Consider the following 20,948-nt stretch of genomic DNA (forward strand, 5'->3'; position numbering starts at 1 on the left):
TCCGTACACGTGACCCAGGCGGGAACCCGAAACCCTGGAGGGGGTCCTGAGAGGCAGTCCGGAGACTGACTTCAGGCAAGGTGCAACTAACTGGCTTCCTGGAAGCAGTTTATTCTGGGTGGTGATTGTGGTTGCAAAGGTGAAATCAGGCTTTGAAATGGCCACTGTCAATCACTCGGCTAGGACTTTCGGACGGACCTGGTGGCCCATCAGAGGCCTACCGAATAAGGACACTCCTGCTCTGCCTCGCGTTTGCAGATCAACTTCTCGCCAACCTGTTAGAGGAAGCCGGGAAACCGTCTCAGCCAGGAGCGTTAGGCAGGCCAGGAGAGTCAGCTGAGTGAAGAGGCCCTGGAAAGAAGGGCGCAGCTGGGTGCCTGTCTGGCCGAGGTTGCCCTGGCTCCTCCGCAGAGGGAAATTAAACCGCAGCAAAACACCAGCAGGTTTCCACAGTTTGGGAGTCCACGAAAAGCAAGAGGAAGCTGATTGACGGGCCCCAGTCTGGACGTGTTTGGATTTTGGAAACCCCCCGAGTCACGGGTAAATCATAAGGCGTCATGTCAATGTAATTATATCTCATAAAAAGGTGAAGTACTGTGTGCACTTTCTTGACTAGGTTTGCAACTTTCAAGTGCTGGGACTGAGTAGCCCATCCGACACCACTGGCAAAAGACTACAGGGCCTCTTTCCCTCAGCGCTCTCTTCTCCATAGCGAGCAGCTTGGAACAAGGCTGTTAGATTTCAGAAGAGCTTAATGCATTGTTTAAAATCACCTGGCTTACTTCAGCCAATGGCCAAAAAGCCATCTTGTCTTAGGAGAAAACTGCTGTCTAGAGAGATCAGAGGACTTGGCTAATGTCGTATGTTTAGTGGCTTTGAGGTTGGGCCCTCCAGACAGTAAGGTGAATCCGAGCACCATGAGTCACAAATGTCACAGGCAACTTGACTCATCTCTTCACCCCCGTCTCTTAGATCACACCCAGTGCCAGGTCTGCTCCATTCTCAGCAGCACACCAAATTTGCGCCTTTCATTCAAACAGCTACAGAAACTAGACAAGCACCTTTGCTAGGACACGAGGTTGAGATGAAAAGTAAAATGTTCGTAGTGTCTCAGCCATCCGGTGTGATGTCAAAAACTTTTCAGAGAAGCAGCCATGGCACCAGCCCAGCACTGTGTACATTAAGCTTGTGGAGTCCACCAGAGACAATTAACAGCACATACACCACAGTGCTTACTGGAAAACCAAACAAATTAGGCCGGGTGCGGTGGCTTACGCTTGTAATCCTAGCACTTTAGAAGGCCGAGGAGGGCGGATCACCCGAAATCAGGAGTTGGAGACCAGCCTGGCCAACATGGCGAAACCCAGTCTCTACTAAAAATACAAAAATTAGCGGAGTGTGATGACGCACATCTGTAATCCTCGCTACTCAGGAGGCTGAGGCAGGAGAATGGCTTGAATCCAGGGCGCGGAGGTTGCAGTGAGCCAAGATCGTGCCACTGCACTCCAGCCTGGGTGACAGCACAAGACTCCATCTCAAAAAAAAAAAATTAACTCACTCAACAAATGTCGCTTGAGTCTGAATGGCAGTCTAGTATAGTGATTACCATTTTCTATTTGTGCAACCCTGTGTGTTACTGAACCATCCCATGCCTGTTTCCTCACCTATAAAAAGGGATAATAAAATAGTCCCCTCATAGGGCTTCTGTGAAGATTAAATGAGCTCATTCAATGAGCACATCATCAACACTCAATATGTGGCCACTTTTATTTTTGTATCTACCCAGCCCTGGAGGAGGCTCTGGGTGGTCTACACAGGAGGTGAGGATGGCTTTAGTTAATACTGGTGAAGTTTATAAGTGAATTTATGGTGAAAAAATTAATAGTAACAATTGTTTATTAAAACAATCCAAGTTTTAAGATTTTGTGGAAACAATTATCTTTGCTTGGAACTTTCATGTAGGGCTACCTCCTCATTTCTGAGATGTTCTGACTTGGATTTAGCATCCCATGGTAAATAAAGTAGGTTAGCTGGGAAGTTCTTCGACAACTGACTTGATTTCAAGACATTTTTATTATTTATTTATTTAGAGACGGAGTCCTGCTCTGTCACCCAGGCTGGAGTGCAGTGGTGCAATCTTGGCTCACTGCAAGCTCTGTCTCCCTGGTGCAAGCGATTCTTCTGCCTCAGCCTCCTGAGTAGCTGGGATTACAGGCATTCAGCACCACGCCCCGCTAATTTTTTCCTTTTTTCCTGTATTTTTAGTAGAGACGGGGTTTTGCCATGTTGGCCAGGCTGGTGTTGAACTCCTGGCCTCAAGTGATCTGCCCGCCTCAGCCTCCCAAAGTGTTGGGATTACAGGCGTGAGCCACCACGCCCGGCTGACATTTTTCGCTATTAAAAAAAAAAAAATAGAAGTAAACAGTTTTTCACCAGTCAGTCCCGTGTAGAAACAATAAATCCAAACACCAGTTTCTGGACAAGTCTCTTGAGTATTTCAATAAATACTCCTTTTGGTCTCAGGGCTTGAAGGCCGTGCTCATTTTAAAGGTCTGGGAGCAGTATCGTGGATGATGGGGACATCTAGAGACTGCTGGGAAAACTACAGACAGCTATGATTCTTTAGCAAGCATTACGGTGCTACTCAAGAGTGGTTCCAGAACCCCAGCACTGGCATCACCCAGGAGAGCTTGACAGAAATGCAGAATCTCAGGCCTCAGACATACTGAATCAAAACCTGCACTTTTAAAGTCTTTCTGTGCAGGGAGCCGTGGCTCATGCCTGTAATCCCAGCACTTTCGGAGGCAGGAGGGTCGCTTGAAGCCAGAGTTTGAGACCAGCCTGGGCAATAAGGCTAGATCCCTTGTCTCTCTACCAAAAATAAAAATAAAAAATAAGCTGCATGTGGTGCTGCGTGCCTGTAATCCTAGCTACTTGAGAGGCTGAGGGAGGAGGATTGCTTGAGCTCAGGAGTTTGAGACTGCCAATGAGCTATGATTGTGCCATTGTATTCCAGCCTGCAACAGAGCAAGACTGTCAATCCAAAAAAAAAAAAAAAAAAAGCCTAAGGCCAAATTGGCACACAACACCTTTATTGATATCATCTGAGTATGACCTAGCCTTACAATAGACATCTTCCCAACCCCGCCGAAGGCAGTCAGAACCATCTGCCTTGGAAACACTCTGGGTCAAAAGCAAGTCTCGGCCGGGCACGGTGACTCATGCCTGTAATCCCAGCACTTTGGGAGGCTGAGGCACTTGAGGTCAAGCACTTGAGACCAATCAGCCTGACCAATATGGAGAAACCCCGTCTCTACTAAAAATATAAAAATTAGCCAGGCGTGGTGGCACGTGACTGTCATCCCAGCTACTTGGGAGGCCGAGGCAGGAGAACTGCTTGAACCTGGGAAGCAGAGGTTGCAGTGAGCTAAGACCGCGCCATTGCACTCCAGCCTGGGTGTTGGAGCGAGATTCGGTCTCAAAAACAACAAAACAAAAGCAAGTCTCCATATTTAAATAACCCTGCATGAGAAACAAACATTACAGGAATGTTTCCCAGCTCATCTGTGTTCCTTTAACATCTATACAGCACTCCACGTGGACTGAGAATGTCCTTAAGAGACAGGCACACACACATTTCCTAGAACAACGAGAAACCCCTGAAGCAGTATTTCTGGTGACCCAGGTACTGAAAGTACAGGCCCAGAAGGCCCTGTATTCACTAAGCAAATAGTTCTGCATTTCCGGAGTCAGGGGTTCTATACACACCTCTTGTCAAGCCTGGCCTGGATCAATCTCCACTTTTTCAATGTAGGTCCTGCCTAATCCAACCCCTCCAATCCCCACCTCCATGATCTTCTCCTGTTTCTTATTCTCACTGCAATTAATTTATATAATTCCTGAGGGACTTGGTGCCTTGCAAGCAGTTTTTTTTTCTGCCAGGTCTAGACTGCAGGCTCTTTGAAGGAAAAAGACAGTCACTATCACGTCAGTAGTATACCACAGCTCACCGCACAGTGGCCCAAAGATCTACTGACAACAGACCAAACATCTCACAAACTGTGATTTAATACCATTATTCCTTGGGGCTTATACCTTACAAAACCCTACCCATGGAAATCCAGTGGTTATGACCATTCCTATTTTACAAAATGAAGGCTGCTACAAATCAGTCTCATAAGCAAACACACTAGGTAAAATTACCCAGTGACAGGGCCCCACACTCCCTGCTCCCAGCTACCTTTTTCAAGCTCTAATACCAGTTGTTCTGATATGCTTGAGAAGCAAAGGAATCCTGAACTCTAGCCTGGAAAAGAATTTCTATGTGGTGAGTCAGTGAGATACACAGACCAGGCTCTACTAGCCTCCCACATGTTTTCACACACAAATGACAAAAACTATCACAAATATGCTGCAAATAAAACTTTTTTTTTTTTTTGAGAGAGTTTCCCTCGTCGCCCAGGCTGAAGTGCAATGGCACGATCTTGGCTCACTGCAACCTCCACTTCCCGGGTTCAAGCGATTCTCCTGCCTCAGCCTCTGAGTAGCTGGGATTATGGGCGCTTGCCATCACGCCCAGCTTTTTTTGTTGTTGTTGTTGAGACTGAGATTCGGTCTCAAAAACAACAAAACAAAAGCAAGTCTCCATATTTAAATAACCCTGCATGAGAAACAAACATTACAGGAATGTTTCTCAGCTCATCTGTTTCGCTCTTGTTGCCCAGGCTGGAGTGCAATCGCGCAATCTCAGCTCACCGCAACCTCCACTTCCCGGGTTCAAGCAAGTCTCCTGCCTCGGCCTCCCGAGTAGCTGTGATTACAGGCATGCGCCACCATGCCCAGCTAATTCTGTATTTTTAGTAGAGAAGGGGTTTCACCATGCTGGCCGGGCTGGTCTCAAACTCCTGACCTCAGGTGACCCACAGGCCTCAGCCTCCAAAAGTGCTGGGATTAAAGACGTGAGCCACGGCGCCTGGCCCAATAAAAATCTTAAGAGCTTTGTTCAGTTATCTGGTTGAGGTTTATGATGCTGGATTCCATCTGAAAAGTTAAAAATCTAGGTGTCCTAAGAAGTACTATTAGGGCAACTGGCCTTCTCTTCCTACCTTTTTTGTAGTATGCTGACAAGTGCTTCAGGATTCATAATCCTTTACCTCTAAGGAAGCTGCAAAAATGGAATTAACTATTAAATATATAAAAAGCACCTAAGAATGATCCCATGAAAAATTTTGGTACAGTTACAATCTAGTATGAACCGTTTGAAGACTGGTGAGGAAATCTGCAGGTCTAATCCACCAGGTACTATGAAACAATCCCTGTGGAAGTTTAAGTGGTCACAAAAGATGTAATCTTCTTCTGTCCCCTAACAAAACAGGAAGGAAACTGAAATAGGAACCACTGGAAATATCCTGAAGGGAGAAAGAAGAGGAAAAGATCAGACATCATATTTATTAAAATCTTTATTCATTTTCTTTTTTCAGAATTGAAACCCATAGAACACATTAGAAATTTAGATGCATATCTGTCTTGTTTGATATCTTACCAAGTACAATCTCTGTGCAACAGCTCTGAGAGGAAATCCTTGGCAGATCAAAAGACAGGGTAGTGGCTCCCACACTTTCCATTTAAGCAAATAAATTAGCTTCCGAGTAAGTTGTTCCCAGTTTCACCCAACATTTTGTGTTTATGAGAAACACCTTAGTTCCTAAAAACCTGTGGTAGTCCAGTACCCAGTCCCTCCTACCTTGTCACCACCCAGACTTGAGGAATTGAAGGGAAAAAAACTGGCCTTCCCCTGTAGAATGAGTTTCCCAAAGACAGGTTTGCCTGGCTCACTAGTAGGCCTGGCCTGTGCTGGCACACTAGAGCTGCTCAGTAGGTATTTGCTGATGAATAGTCTTTATGTTAATTAGGGTCCACTCTCAGAGACTGAGAACCTTTCACTAGCTGCAAGTCCTTCAGCAATTTAAGTCAGTGTTCCCCTTTGTTAAAATAAATATGTTTTTCTTGCTAGAATACATATACGACTATATACATTACATATACCTTTACTCATGTTTCCTGAAGCTCAAACTCACAGGATGAGGCATATAAGATAGCTTACTGACGATGCTGTTTTATCATCATTGAGGTGTGGCCATTTACTGGTCAAAGAATACACGGGTGAAGAAGAAGAAAGGCTGAAGAAATATGGCGGATGGAAAGGGAAGGGAAGGCAAAAGCATTTTCTTTTTTTAGAAAAAAAAGATGGATTTCTTTGGAAGACAACGCTGGCTTTGGATGACATTGAAAAATTGCCATGTATAGGATTCATCTTTCCCAAAATAATATGCAATTAATGTACCTGAATTCTTCCATTTCCTTCTTAAATTTCATTTGACATATTAATCCTGAGTGCAAACAGGGGGCAATGCCTTATTAATACATTCTTGAATAATACTCTGAGCAAATCAGATCCTATGAATTTGTTTTACACAGAAAATTATTTACACCTCCCCCAAACCCACAATGCAGCCTCATACTAAAGAAAGTTTTATAACAAAACCTTTACACTCAAATTTATCCATTCAAACTTTAGAATAAACATTTTGTAACAAGTGGGAAGAGGGCAGGAAATGGCCATGAGTTCGGATTTTCCTAGTTTTGTAGTATTAAAATGTCTCCACATCTACCTTTGGATGTTTGGTAGGCATACCTTACAGCTGATCCAAACCCTGCAACGACTTGATTGTAACAGCCTTAGATTCTAATAGAGAAAGTAGGACAGTGTGACAACACTTAAAAAAAAAATCCACCTCCTTTTTTTTTTCTTTAAGACAGAGACAATTCTCCCGAGTAGCTGGGACTACAGGCGTATGCCACCATGCCCTGCTAATTTTTGCATTTTCAGTAGAGACAGGGTCTCACCATGTTGGTCAGGCTGGTCTCGAACTCCTGGCCTCAGGTGATCTGCCCAACTCGGCCTCCCAAAGTGCTGGAATGACAGGCATGAGTCACTGCACCCGGCCCCGACCTCTTCTTTCAAACAGTGTTTGAAATTTTAGCGCTTTCTGAATTTTAGAGCTGTAAGTTTATGGTTGGTTTTCTCCAAGATTTGCCTAAACATACTTTTCTAGCTTACTGAAATCCTGACTTAGAACAAAAATTTATATTCTCAGTGCCATGTCACACCACTCTATTAGCTCCATTCTAACTTTATGGATTAGAGTTCTAAATTTTATGGATGAAAATTCTAAATTTATGATCAGAATGCCTTTTAAGATCACGAGTCTGAAAACAGATGCGAATAAAATGAAATGATGTGTTTTCTGCAAATGCTTTCAAGAAAGGATTGAGATATTTTCTTTCCTGCCTGCTTTTTTCCTTAGCAGAATCTCTGCCTTCAGTGTTATGAAGTTCCTAGTTTCAGACTTCTTATTCATTTCAGTGTGGCATACTAAAGGCATCATGTATTTGAAAGACCACAAATCCATAACTTAGTTCAACTAACCTTTACAGGGAGAGCAGAGCTGATATCTCTTTCTATTGTCTCCTCCCAGCTGGCTCCTGGAAGCTTGTGGGTGAGCACTAACCAAGGTATTCTCATACTGAGCTATGAATTTCCCTGGACACACAACAGTGAGTAGCCTTAAAACTGAAATCAATGCCTCCTTTGGTTAACACGAATTCTGTGTTTTGTGCTAGTCTCTGTCTTCTTAAATTCAATACACCCTTTTTATAACCCAGCCCATTGTTCTCTTCATCTCAAAATGTATATAAAATGTACAAAAGTTTCCTAATTTCATGCTATCTAAAAATAGTTACAGGTTACTCAGTTATCTTTCAATGCAAGAAAACTGGGCATAAATTCTAAAGCTGTTTTTGAGAGTGGGTGCCTAAAACTAGTTTCCAATGGCTGGCATTAAATGTATTCAACCACACTGTTTAAATATTCGCCTCTGCTTGACAGGAATGAAAAGCTGGAATGCACCTTGACAAGATGCAGGAGCAAAGCACATAGCTCTGAGTCCACAGGTGAGCGGGCACATCAGCCCTGTCTTCCTTTGCCCCTGTGTTTTACTGCAACTACTTACACGTCGACATCACTTTGCCAGAACACAAAATGAAAACTGTGCTTTACAAACCTGAAATTTGAGAGTGCTAAGAGGAGAAAGAAGCATAATATAACATCATGGGTTCAGAACTCCAGACAAGACTGAATGATGGAATTAGGATTTGACATAAATCAAAATCTTAAGGCTCTTCCTTTTAACCTCCTCAATTTCAAGGCTCAGAAGGCTTAAAATCTTGGCTGGGTATGGTGGCTCATGCCTGTAATCCCAGTACTTTGGGAGGCCGAGGCAGGTGGATCACCTGAGGCCCGGAGTTTGAGATCAGCCTGGCCAACAAGGTGAAACCCTGTCTCTACTAAAAATATAAAAATCAGCTGGGCGTGGTGGTGGGCACCTGTAATCCCAGCTACTCTGGAGGCTGAAGCAAGAGAATCGCTTGAACCCAGGAGGCGGAGGTTGCAGTGAGCCGAGATCATGCAACTGCACTCTAGCCTGGGCAACAGAGTGTGTCTTGGTCTCAAAAAAAAAAAAAAAAAAAAAAAAAAGAAGAAGAAGAAGGCGGCTTAAAATCTTTGTTTCCAGTCTTCCGTGGCCCCAAATCACAAGATAAGTCCAGTCCAGCCACCAGTAAGGTATACACTCTCACCTGTAGGAGTGTCCCTTTCTTAGGAGAAAGGGGCAAAAAGGTTGCTGATCTCTTGGGAACAGCAGCTTCAGTGACAAAATACCCTAAAGGCAGAGGTGGAAATTCATTTCAGAAGAGAAATGAGGATGACAGAGACCACAGGCTACCTGTTATTCAAGGTATTATTTCAGTTTGCTTTGTTAATTTGGGAAGGACTGCTTTCGGCAAAAGGGGAAAAAATTAGTCTCCTTAGAGAATCATGCTTAGATTGTAATAGCATTTTCTCCAAACAACTTGTTGGTTAATTGGGATACAACTATGAGAATGCAGAATTTACTGAGGTGCAAAGTCATGTTTGCTTTTTACACACCTTAAGATCCTAAATACAAGGGAACCTGTTTTTCAATTTCAATCATCTGCCCGATTCTGGTTCTACCAGTGGGTCTCTCTCTCTTCTTCCCTCCTCTAAGATCATCAAAACAATACTACCCAATGGCTTAAAAGCCCAAACACCTTTCTGTTTTTGTCCTTCCCTCCAATTCTATCTGAAACATGTATCTCCTCCAACAGAGTGTGCTATTTTGGCTTGATGGAATGCAAGGTTTTATCTGCTGCCACTCTGTAGGACAGTAAGCATTCTGATTTAACTAGTTCTGGTAAAAAAAAAAAAAAAAAAAAAAGACACAAGAGATTGCAAAGTGTTTCCACAAAATCCACAGGCGTGGAGAAAGGACTGCAAGGTTCAATTCAAAACACACGCTCCAGAGCCAACCCCAGTATTCGTCTATCCAAATGTCACACCTGTTTGTCCTTTCGCATGGGAATTAAGACTGACCAACTATGATGCCCAGTGCTAAAATGGGCAATTGCCGAGGAGGTCAGAAGGCGATTCAGCAGGAATGTCTCTATGCTCTGAAACTTGTGGTCTTTGCTTTAGTTTCCACTACAGAAAACACCAAAGACATCCAAGGCCACCCTGTCCCCTGTCACCAGAACTTGCTGCTGGCCACTTCCAATCCATCTCATACCATTTGGAATTGATTGTGCTGTTTCTCTATCTTTGTAAAAAGAAGTTTCACTTATTTTGTGTCGAGAATTACAAGTGTGAGAGAGGCATCCTGTCTTCCACCAGTACTGTGTCCACCCCAAACTGGTCGGTACACTGCTTCACAGTGGCCAGGACACTCAGGAGCCGCTGATCCACGGCGTCCAGATGAGGATCAGAGAGCACTGGGGAGATGGGGTCATGGGCCATGGCAGATTTTAAGGCAGACTTTAGCACACCATTCTTTAGGTAGTTCAGTCTGTTCCAGGTAGAAACCCGAATGCTGGAAGAAAAAGTTATAGAACAAGTTACTTAAAACCTCTCATTATCAAACGGAATTTGAAAGCCTGCTAGGCAGACAAAAGTAAAAAAAAATTAGGTAAAATACTTTAAATCATTTTTGTTTTAGAATTACCACTACATAATGAGTAAGCAACATTACATGTTTTGATATTGTTTCTGTGTAACTAATCAGAGATATATACAGAGATTTACACACATGTTCACCACAGTGCTGTTTGTAACAGGAAAAATGTTAAACAATCTGAACGTCTAATGATTGGGAAATAGTTAAATTATGGTTCATCCATTGAAAGGAATACCATGCAGCCGTTAAAAACAATTTTGAAAATTTAGTGGCATGGGAAATGCCTATGGTATGATGCTGGGTGGGGGGAAAAGGTTGGAGGAAAACCCTGTTTCACTTCAAATCTGTAGGAAAACAAAATACACACACACGGATTGGAATGAAGTACACTACAATGTTAACAAGAGGATGTATCCTTAGACGTTAATGGGTACTATAAGCTTCCTTCTTCTTGTGTTTCTGAAGTCTAAAACAATTTCTCCTACGAAAAAATTATTTTAAGGATACCTATCTGCCTTAATTATTTCACCAACTGCTACCATTTGAATGTCTGTCCCCTCCAAAATACATGTTGAAATTGCCATTGTAACAGTATCAAGGTGGAGTCTTTAAGAGGTCATTAGGCCATGAGTGCTCTGCCCTCATGGGTGGAACTAATGTTGCTATGAAAAAGCAAGTTCAAGGCCCGGAGAGGTGGCTCATGCCTATAATCCCAACACTATGGGAGGCCGAGGTGGGCCCTGAGATTGGGAGTTCGAGACCAGCCTGGCCAACATGGTAAAACCCCATCTCTACTAAAAATGCAAAAATTAGCTGGGCATGGTGGCACGTGCCTTTAATCCCAGCTACTTGGGAGGCTGAGGCACGAGAATCATTTGAACCTGGGAGGTAGAGGTTGCAGTGAGCTGAGATTGCGCCACTGCACTCCAGCCTGGGCAACAGAGTGAGACTCCATCTCAAAAAAAAAAAAAAGGTGAGTTCAGTCCCTTGTTGCCCTCTCTCTTTGCCCTTTTGCCTTCTGCCATGTGACATGACAACACAGCAAGAAGTCCCTTGTCAGATGCTGGCACCTTGATATTTAACGTTCCAGCCTCCAGAACTGTGAACCAATAAATTTCTGTTCATTATAAATTACCCAGTCTGGCCAGGTATGGTGGCTCATGCCTGTAATCCCAGCACTCTGGGAGGCCCAAGGGGGCAGATCACTTGAGGTCAGGAGTTCGAGACCAGCCTGGGCCACATGGTGAAACCCCATCTCTACTACAAATACAAAAATTACCCAGGCATGGTGGTGAACGCCTGTAATCCCAGCTACTTGGGAGGCTGAGACAAGAGAATCACTTGAACCTGGGAGGTGGAGGTTGCAGTGAGCTGAGATCGCGCCACCACACTCCAGCCTGGGCGACAGAGCAAGACTCCCTCTCAAAATAAGATAAAATAAAACAAAACAAGTTACCCAGTCTGTGGTATCCTGTTATAGCAGCACAAAACAAACAAGACACCAACTATAGAGTATCTTTTATTTATCTGAGAAGAAAAGTTCTTAGCTCTCTGTGGGCAAAGTAAGAATTACTAGGTACGCAGAAATGTCTGATTCTGTAAAAGGCAGCCTGTTGTGCAACAATTTAAAAGCTAAGGAAGACTGTTGCATAAAGCATGCATGGAAGGGACAAACAGGCACAGACGGAGTACAGTTATTTTTTATTCTGAAATATATTACAAATGCCCAGAGCATCAGAGCTTCCTCTGTGACTAAGTTATCACGTTATTTCCTCTCAGCTCCAAATTCACTCTTCAAAATATGCTCTGCTGGCCAGGCACAGTGGCTCACGCCTGTAATCCCAACACTTTGGGAGGCCATGGTGGGCAGATCACCTGAGGTCAGGAGTTCCAGACCAGCCCCACCAACATGGTGAAACCCCATCTCTACTAAAAACACAAAAAATTAGCTGGGCATGGTGGCGGGCACCTGTAATCCCAGCTACTCAGGAGGCTGAGGCAGGAGAATCACCCGAACCCAGGAGACGGAGATTGCAGTGAGCCGAGATCATGCCACTGTACTCCAGCCCAGGCGACAGAGCGAGACTCCATCTCAAAAAACCAAACAAAACCAAAATGTGCTCTGCTACAACGGATGGGATTCATTTAAGCATCTTTCCCCTAAAGCTTTCTCACTAGAGGGCGCTAAGGGCACACTGCAAGGGGAAGGGGCTCTCCAAATGCTTCTGTGGGTCGATAGTGGTGTTGGGGAGGCACAGAGGTCATCCAGTGAAGCCCTGTCTAGCCACATTCCCAGAAAGTGTGGGTCCTTGGTGACCTCAAGCCTTAGCCTGGCCTGGGGATAACTCTCCTGAGGCCCTCTCAACATGGAAACCAGAGATTTGAAGGTCATCTGCTCACCCTGGCCCCAATTCCCTCTGAAGGCCCACATGTGTGCCTCACCTGCAGCACAGAAGGTTCCTACTGGATTCTCTCTCTCCCTCTGCATGTCATGACACCAGCTATGGCTTGAATGTACACCCAGCCTGCACTCTGGAGAATTGCTTCTGGCTTGTTCAGCACCTGCAAACTAGCAAACTTCTCTGCTATCTGGTGGGTTGAGCTAAACCTTCTCCACTGAAGTCCAAACTCCAGTCATTGGGAGGGGATCCCCTTCCAAGTTTGTCCTTCCTTGGGTACTCTCCCTCAGCCCTAGTTTTCTTTTACAGTCACTCCTGTTATTGGAATTTAATAATTCTTTATATTGGGTTGGGCTCAGTGGCTCATGCCTGTAATGCCAGCACTTTGGGAGGCCGAGGCGGGCAGAGCACAAGGTCAGGAGTTCTAGACCAGCCTGGCCAACATGGTGAAACCCCGTCTCTACTAAAAATACAAAAATTAGCCAGGTGTGGTGACAGGCACCTGTAATCCCAGCTACTTGGGAGGCTGACTCAGGAGAATAGCTTGAACATGGGAGGTGGAGGTTGCAGTGAGCCGACATCGCTCCACTGTACTCCAGCCTGGGTGACACAGCAAGACTCCGTCTCAAAAACAAACAAACAAACAATTATTTATATTAAACACCTCTGTTTAACACACTGTGTCTTTTTTATCTCCTGATTGAACCAGACTGATAAAACTACTACCACAAAAACATCTTCAAAGACAAACGCACAATTCTTGATTGTATATATCACTACTTCCCATCATTAATAAAGACAATTAAGGACTGCCTGAGTAAACTGTTACTTTCTACAGAATTTTGTTGTTATTTAAAAAAAGAAAGAAGAGAAAGAGACTAGTTGCTAGGGCAGTCTTATGTGATATGTTGCTGGGAGCTGACCAGTATTAAGTGGTGCTTTTGAACTTGCTTTTCTATGAAGCTAAGCAAAGTGAATCCCAGCTGATTCTTCATGTGCATGCTCTAAAATTACACCAGGATGGTCGGGCGCGGTGGTTCACACCTGTAATCCTAGCACTTTGGAAGGCTGAGGCAGGTGGATCACTTGAGGTCAGTAGTTCCAGATCAGCCTGGCCAACATAGTGAAACCCATCTCTACTGCAAATACAAAAATTAGCTGGGTTTGGTGGCAGGTGCCTGTAGTCCCAGCTACTCGGGAGGCTGAGGCACAAGAATTGCTTGAACCCGAGAGGCAGAGGTTGCCATAAGCTGAGATTGCGCCGCGGCACTCCCACCTGGGTGACAGACGCAGACGCTGTCTCAAATTAAAAAAAATAATAATAAAAAAATAAAATAATTTCAGGAATGATGAAAAGAAGCTTCTTAGACTTTAGCTCATTTTCTTGACTCGTTTTTCAATTTCTCTGTTCCCGGTTTTTTAAAAAAACCAATTACTATTTATTTTCTATTTTTGTGAGACAGAGTCTCACTCAGTCACCCAGACTGGAGTGCAATGGCGCAATCTCGGCTCACTGCAACCTCCGCCTCCCAGGTTCAAGCAATTCTCCTGTCTCAGCCTCCTAAGTAGCTGGAATACTGGTGCCTGCCACCATGCCCGGCTCATTTTTGTATTTTTATTAGAGACGGGGTTTCGTCATGTTGGCCAGGCTGGTCTCGAACTCCTGACCTCAGGTGATCTACTCACCTCGGCCTCCCAAATTCCTGGAATTACAGGAGTGAGTCACTGTGCCTGGCCAAAATCTATTATTATTTACAGAAAAAGTTACTTTTGGTTTAATTTCAAACTGAAATATGCGAACCCCAGGTGGTATGTGATGGGTGAGTGAGAGGACTTGAAACCACAAGGTAACCAGGTGTAGTAACCAGGGATGCAGATTTTACTCAGTTTGTTTTTTTGGTTTTTTTTTTTGGCGGTGGGGTGGGGAGTATGGGTGATTATATTCTGCTATTAAACCAAACATAGACATGTATTACTGAATACATACACTCTTCTATTCATACAAAATTTGAGATGAATTCTGAGCTGTGGGTTATCTGCCTTCACTTTTCCCTGATATCCCATTTCAGGATCTCCAGAGGTTCTAGGTTGGAGAAGTATGAAAAGCACGGCTCAGGTATCAGAAAGTCTGAGGGCCAAGAAAATGGATGTACTGTTACCTGAGCCTGGAAAGGAAGGCAATGCAGGCACATGTATTTGCTATGCACAACTTACATGCAACACTGATAGAGAGGGGCAAGAATGCTTCTTTCATCCAGCGAGGGGTTCCCAAAGCTGAAAATTAAATTAAAACTTAGTGAATTCGGTGGAAGTACCATTCTTTTCTTAGCATCAAAGCAATAGCAAATTCTATATGAAACTCAACTGTGATCCTAGATAATTTCACGCTCCAGCAGCTCAAATCACTTAAATTGAAAACAAGCGGGGCATGACCAATTAGACACAGGATCCCTAACAGCCTGTACTAAAATATCTGACAACAAATATACTCATTTACAAGGGACCTTTTCCTGCCAAGATATTAGAAGGTACTGGAGCATAATTATGGTAAACACAGTGTGGAGTTCACAGACCAAAGGGAGAACTTGAAGACCCCTAAGCCTGCAAAGGTTTTAAGGACCAGAGAGAGAAATAAAGGCCATTTATATTAGATTCCCACAAACAAGCAGATGACCACTACTTGTATAAAGAAGTCACACTTGTTCTACTCCCAAATTACCAATATCCTATTCCCTACAAGTAAGTATATGTACCGATTCAAATTGGAAAAACTGTTCACAGAGGCTGAGGAAACTGATTCACAGCAGATGCAAAAATTACCTTAGCAGCAATTCAGAGTTAGAAAAGGAGAACTGATTCTAAAAAACTGTCAACCTTTCCCTCTTTCCAGAGGTTCACCTTAATAGCTGGAGTCTGGTAGTTCTTAGTACAGTGTAGGTCCTCCAGTAATTCAAGGCAAAGGCAACTGCTATTGTCTGAATGTTTGTGTCCTCCTCAAATTCGTAATCCCTGGTGTAACAGTCCAACAGTATTAAGAGGTAGGGCCTTTGGGAGATGATTAAGCCATGAGGGAAGAGCCCACATCAACGGGTTTAGTGCCCTTATAAATGAGGTCAGAGGGAGCATGTTCACCTCTTCTGCCATATGAGGACACATAGAAGGCACCATCTGAGGAACAGGCCCTCACCGGACACTGAATCTGCTGGCACCTTCATCTCAAGAGTTCTCAGCCTCTGAAACTAAGCAATACATTTCCAATGCTTATGAATTACCCAGTCCAAGGGATTTTGTATAGCAGCCTGAATGGACAAAGCAACTATTTTGATATATACCAATAACAAATATCATGTGTATCACAGGATGAGTGCTATGTGCTTTGCTGTAATGGGGTAGAGGGAGAGGCAGTGTTTGCTGGTCTTTCATTTTCTGTGGTCGTCACCATCTTTCGCGAAGCACAAGGCGCCTGGTGTTCAGTATAAGATGGTGGCATCATTAGCAAATGCTGCCCAAGCACTCTGCTGAGGAGCCATGTCTTAGCTTATTTCCAACAACCAATGTTAACAGTAGTGACCTAGGGCCTGGAAAATTCTGTACTCCAAGGAAGCATTCTATTTAGTAAGTATTTATTAAATGCAATTAAAAGGGAGGCACTACACCTGTAATCCCAGCACTTTGAGAAGCCGAGGCGAGTGGAGCACTTGAGGTCAGGAGTTCAAGACCAGCCTAGCCAACATGGTGAAACCCCGTCTCTACTAAAAATACAAAATGAGCGGGTGCCTGTAGTCCCAGCTACTCAGGAGACTGAGGCTGGAGAATCGCTTGAACCCAGGAGGCAGAGGTTGCAGTGAGCTGAGATTGTGCCACTGCACTCCAGCCTGGGCAACAGAGCAAGATTCCATCTCAAAAAAAATTGTTTTTAAAAGTGTGGCACTAAAGTGGCCACCATGGAGAATGCAGAATATGAAACGGAAATACAATGTGCTCTCCAAATAGCTCAGGCCTAAAAAAATAAGGACATTCTATTTATTCAAAATGAATAAACTTTTCTTATTCAAGATAAAAGTAACTTGTCGTTATATATAAAATCCACACTAGGCAACAGCTCTTCTTCCCATGATAGCAAAAGTATGGGCCTAGACTAACATAAAAATAGCAAAACATCCTATCAAATAAATTAATTTTTTAATTGCAGGAACCTTTGGATAGAATAAATTTAATAACAAATTCCACACTCCATTACATCTGTATCTCTCAAGTTTCTAAACACCAAATATCATAGCCAAGAAAGAATGATGTAGGTAGTAACAAATGAATGACCCTGGTTTCCAGTTGTCTGAGAAGAGGCTCATAGACTCCTTGGAAAGAATTGCTTTTCCATTTTTTGAAGTACTGAGATCCCTGAGAGTAGAGAGAACGACAGGTACCAATAGCAAAGACTCCAAGTGGAAAAAGAAGGACGCCACCTATCAACTGTATTCTGGATGTTCTCCAGGATGCTCTGGAAAATGCCCTTCTTTCATACACAGAAACCCCTCCCTGACAAGGACAGTCCTGCTGGTCTCACCTTTTGGCATTATCAAGAAGGATGAGCATACTAGCGCCTTCATCATCTTGAAAGCTCTCATAGTGATGGCGGTCAGCATTGCCAATCAGGTAATCAAAGACAGCTGTGTCAATGATGTCCAAGAGGCGCGGGCCAGAGTCATAAGGGGATGTTTTCTTCACAGCATCACAGTAGCTCTCGTCATACTCCCACCTGGAGACAAGCAGCATCACCAGCACTGAGTGTCAACACTGTACCTGGCACTGTTACATACAAAGAGAAGACAGAGTTCCTACCTACTGGGTTTGCCCCTGACTCCACAGTTCTTTTTACTCTTGGACAGAAGTGCTGGTTCCTTTACAGAACTGGCACCTGGCTAGGCACAGGGGAGAATTAAGTAATGGCTCATAGGAGCATTTACCTGGCCAATTTGCCTTCTCGGTAAGTCCTGCCCCATGGGTGACGGTGTTTCTGCAGAGGCCACACATCTGGAAGCCAAAGTGTGACAGATCCCTCCATTGTGTCTCCATCAGCACAAGCTGGTTCTGTTTCTCGGCAGTAATAGCACTTCCCATAAAAACAAGTATTGTTTCCTACAGGACAGAAAGGAGCCAAATACACTTAAGGAAATAATGAAGACTCCAAATTCTCTCCCAAATAATGCAGAACAGAGTAGCTAAGTAAATAGGCATGGTGAAAACAAAGACCCTGAGTTTACTCTATTTCAAACATTTATTTTCCTGGATAGGTAATAAAAAAGCACACAGTATAAAAAAAAATTCAAAAAGTACAAAAGGATATACACCCAAAAGCAAGCTGCCCTTGCCTCCTGTATCCTTTCTACCCAGTCTCTCTCTCTGGCATCAACTACCATCACCAGGATCCTTCAAATTCACTTTGTTTGTTTTGTTTTTGTTCTTGTTTTGAGACGGGGTCTGGCTTTGTCATCCAAGCTGGAGTGCAGTGGCGTGATCTCAGCTCATTGCAACCTCTGCCTCTGGGGCTCAAGACATCCTTCCATCTCAGCCTCCTGAGTAGCTGGAACTATAGGTGTATGCCTCCATGCCCAGCTAATTTTTTATTTTTCTGGTAGAGATGGGGTTTTGCCATGTTGGCCAGGCTGGGCTCAAATTCCTGGACTCAAGTGATCTGCCCACCTCAGCCTGTCAAAATGCTGGGATTATAGGCATGAGCCACCATGTCCGGCCTCTAAACTCACTCTTTTTTTTTTTTTTTTTTTTTTTTTTTGAGACTGAGTCTTGCTCTGTCACCCAGGCTGGAGTGCAGTGGCACAATCTTGACTCACTGCAACCTCCGCCTCCCAGGTTCAAGCAAGTCTCCCATCTCAGCCTCCTGAGTAGCTGGTATTACAGGCACATGCCACCACGCTTGGCTAATTTTTGTATTTTCAGTAGAGACAGGCTGGTCTCGAACTCCTGACCTCAGGTGATCCACCCACCTCGGCCTCCCAAAGTGCTGGGATTACAGGTGTGAGCTACCGCGCCTGGCCTGAACTCAACTTTAATTAAAGGAAAGTAACGTCCTCCTCTTCTTTATTAGGACTGAGATCTTGGCCAGAGTGCCCAGGGGAAGGCAAAAAGGTCAGGTACCAGGCCAAGTGTGGCCAAGAGTTTGGTTACATAGAGGGGGAGGTATAGAGGAAGGGGGGAAGTTGAGCAAATAAGTAGACAGACTGAGTGTAACAGTAACCAGGCTTCTCACCAGTGGAGAAGAGAGTTAAACATACAGAAAGAGAGAAAGCCAGGATAAATCCTGCAGTGGTGAATTAGAATTGGAAATACTAGCTTGAATTGATGGGTTTTTTGTTTGTTTTTTGTTTTGTTTTTTTTGAGATGGAGTCTCTGTCTCTTGCCCAGGCTGGAGTGCAGTGGCGTGATCTCGGCTCACTGAAACCTCTGCCTCCTGGGTTCAAGCAATTCTCCAGCCTCAGCCTCCCGAGTAGCTGGGACTACAGTCGCATGCCACCACGCCAGCTAATTTTTGTATTTTTATTAGAGATGGGGTTTCACCATATTGGACAGGCTGGTCTCGGAACTCCTGACCTCATGATCTACCCGCCTCAGCCTCCCAGAGTGCTGGGATTACAGGCATGAGCCACTGTGCCAGGCCTGAATTGATGGGTTTAATACACAGATACAGAAAAAGATACGCCTGTATCCTTTTAATGTGAAGAAATAGCTGACTTCAGGCCTGGGTTAGGGAAAGTACAAGATGAGCCTGGACCACAGCATTATGCTAGTTGCAAGAAAGTGCTTGGAGAATGATGGGACCATTCTAAAATGACACAGGAACTAGTTTGTAGAGGTTCCCACTGGCCAAATGTGGAACAGTTTAAGCATCTGAATAATTATAAATGGTAATAAATTGTAGCTCATAGTGAGTTCATGGTGATATAAATAAACACATGAATGTGTGGAGGCGGGGGAGTTCTACCCTTCAACGGAATGACAACTAATAGGTCTAGAAGCAATGATAGAATGAAAAAAATTATTTGAAGGCCAGGAACTGTGGCTCACATCTGTAATCCCAGCACTTTGGGAGGCCGAGGGAGAAGGATCACTTGAGACCAGCCTGGACAACACAATGAAACCCTGTCTCTATAAAAATAAAAGTAAAAACATTAGCCAGGCATGGTGGCGCACGCCTGTAGTCAAAGCCACTCAGGAGGCTGAGGTAGAAGGATTGCTTGAGAGCAGGAGGTTGAGGCTGCAGTGGGCCATGATCGTGCCACTGCACTCCAGCCTGGGTGACAGAGACTCTGTCTCAAAAAAAATAAAAATACAAAAATTATCATTTGGTGATACTGCTGAGAGAGAGCATTAAAAAAAAAAATCACCATTTGGCAACTATCATAATAAGTGAACTCCTGATCACTTGAGGTCAGGAATTTGAGACCAGCCTGGCCAACATGGTGAAACCCCGTCTCTACTAAAAATACAAAATTAGCCGGGAGTAGTGGTATGCACCTGTAATTCCAACTACTCGGAAGGCTGAGGCAGGAGAATTGCTGGAACCTGAGAGGCAAAGGTTGCAGTGAGCTGAGATTGCGCCACTGCACTCCAGCCTGAGTGACAGAGCAAAACTCCATCTCGGGGGGAAAAAAAAAAAATTTGAGAGAGAGTATTTACATCTCATGTCACAGAAGACTATCTGCCCTACGGATGAACTCCTATACAGCGATAAGACCAATGACACAGCAGAAAATGAGCAAAGGATATGCAAAGACAGTTAATAGAAAATACAAATAGCTCTCAAACAAAAAGATGCTACATATGAAATACACAAAATCAAAAGTTTAATAACATGTTGTTGGTGAAGCTAGGAGAAAGAGTCACTCTCATATATTTCTATGGGAATATAAACTGGTTAAACATCTATATAGGATAACGTGGCCACACCTATCGCCCTTTGACATAGCACTCCCATTTCTAGAAATGTTTGCTCATGTGTGAAATAATACGTATGGGGGTTCCCCAACCATTTTGGCACCAGGGATTGGTTTTGTGGAAGACAATTTTCCACAGACAGGGGTTGGGGGCTGGGTGGCAATGGTTTCAGGATGAAACTGCTCCATGTCAGATCATCAGGTATTAGATTCTCATAAGGAACGCGCAGCCTAGATCCTTCACATGCGCAGTTCACAATAGGGCTTGTGCTCCTATGAGAATATAATGCTGCCACTGATCTGACAAGGAGCTGGTGCTGAGGCGGTAATGCTTGCTCACCCCTCACCTCATGCTGTGCGGCCCAGTTCCTACCATGACACAGACTGGTACTATTCCGCAGCCCAGGGGTTGGGGACCCCTGACATATATACAAGGTAATTCTGGGCAACACTGGTTATAAAAACAAAATACTGGAACAACATATAAGTCCAATAAAATTCTGGTTATATGA

The 20,948-nt window shown here is 44.1% G+C and overlaps 1 protein-coding gene across 2 annotated transcripts in view; it reads right to left on the reverse strand.

Annotated features, from left to right (window-relative positions):
- Positions 1–5,441: 5,441 nt before the first annotated feature.
- FAM20B (FAM20B glycosaminoglycan xylosylkinase) overlaps positions 5,442–20,948 on the reverse strand; it is a 49,186-nt gene continuing 33,679 nt past the window's right edge. For both annotated transcript variants that reach the window (XM_003893465.4, XM_017951862.3), the window contains 4 exons: positions 17,452–17,623; positions 17,052–17,243; positions 14,702–14,761; positions 5,442–10,004 (listed from right to left, as the gene is read on the reverse strand). In XM_003893465.4, coding sequence (XP_003893514.1) covers positions 9,773–10,004; positions 14,702–14,761; positions 17,052–17,243; positions 17,452–17,623 — 656 coding nt within the window. In that variant the 3' untranslated portion in view covers positions 5,442–9,772. The remainder of the gene's footprint in view (positions 10,005–14,701; positions 14,762–17,051; positions 17,244–17,451; positions 17,624–20,948) is intronic.

This window comes from Papio anubis, chromosome 1 (genome assembly GCF_008728515.1).
Source record: "Papio anubis isolate 15944 chromosome 1, Panubis1.0, whole genome shotgun sequence".
In the NCBI taxonomy this organism is placed as follows: Eukaryota; Metazoa; Chordata; class Mammalia; order Primates; family Cercopithecidae; genus Papio; species Papio anubis.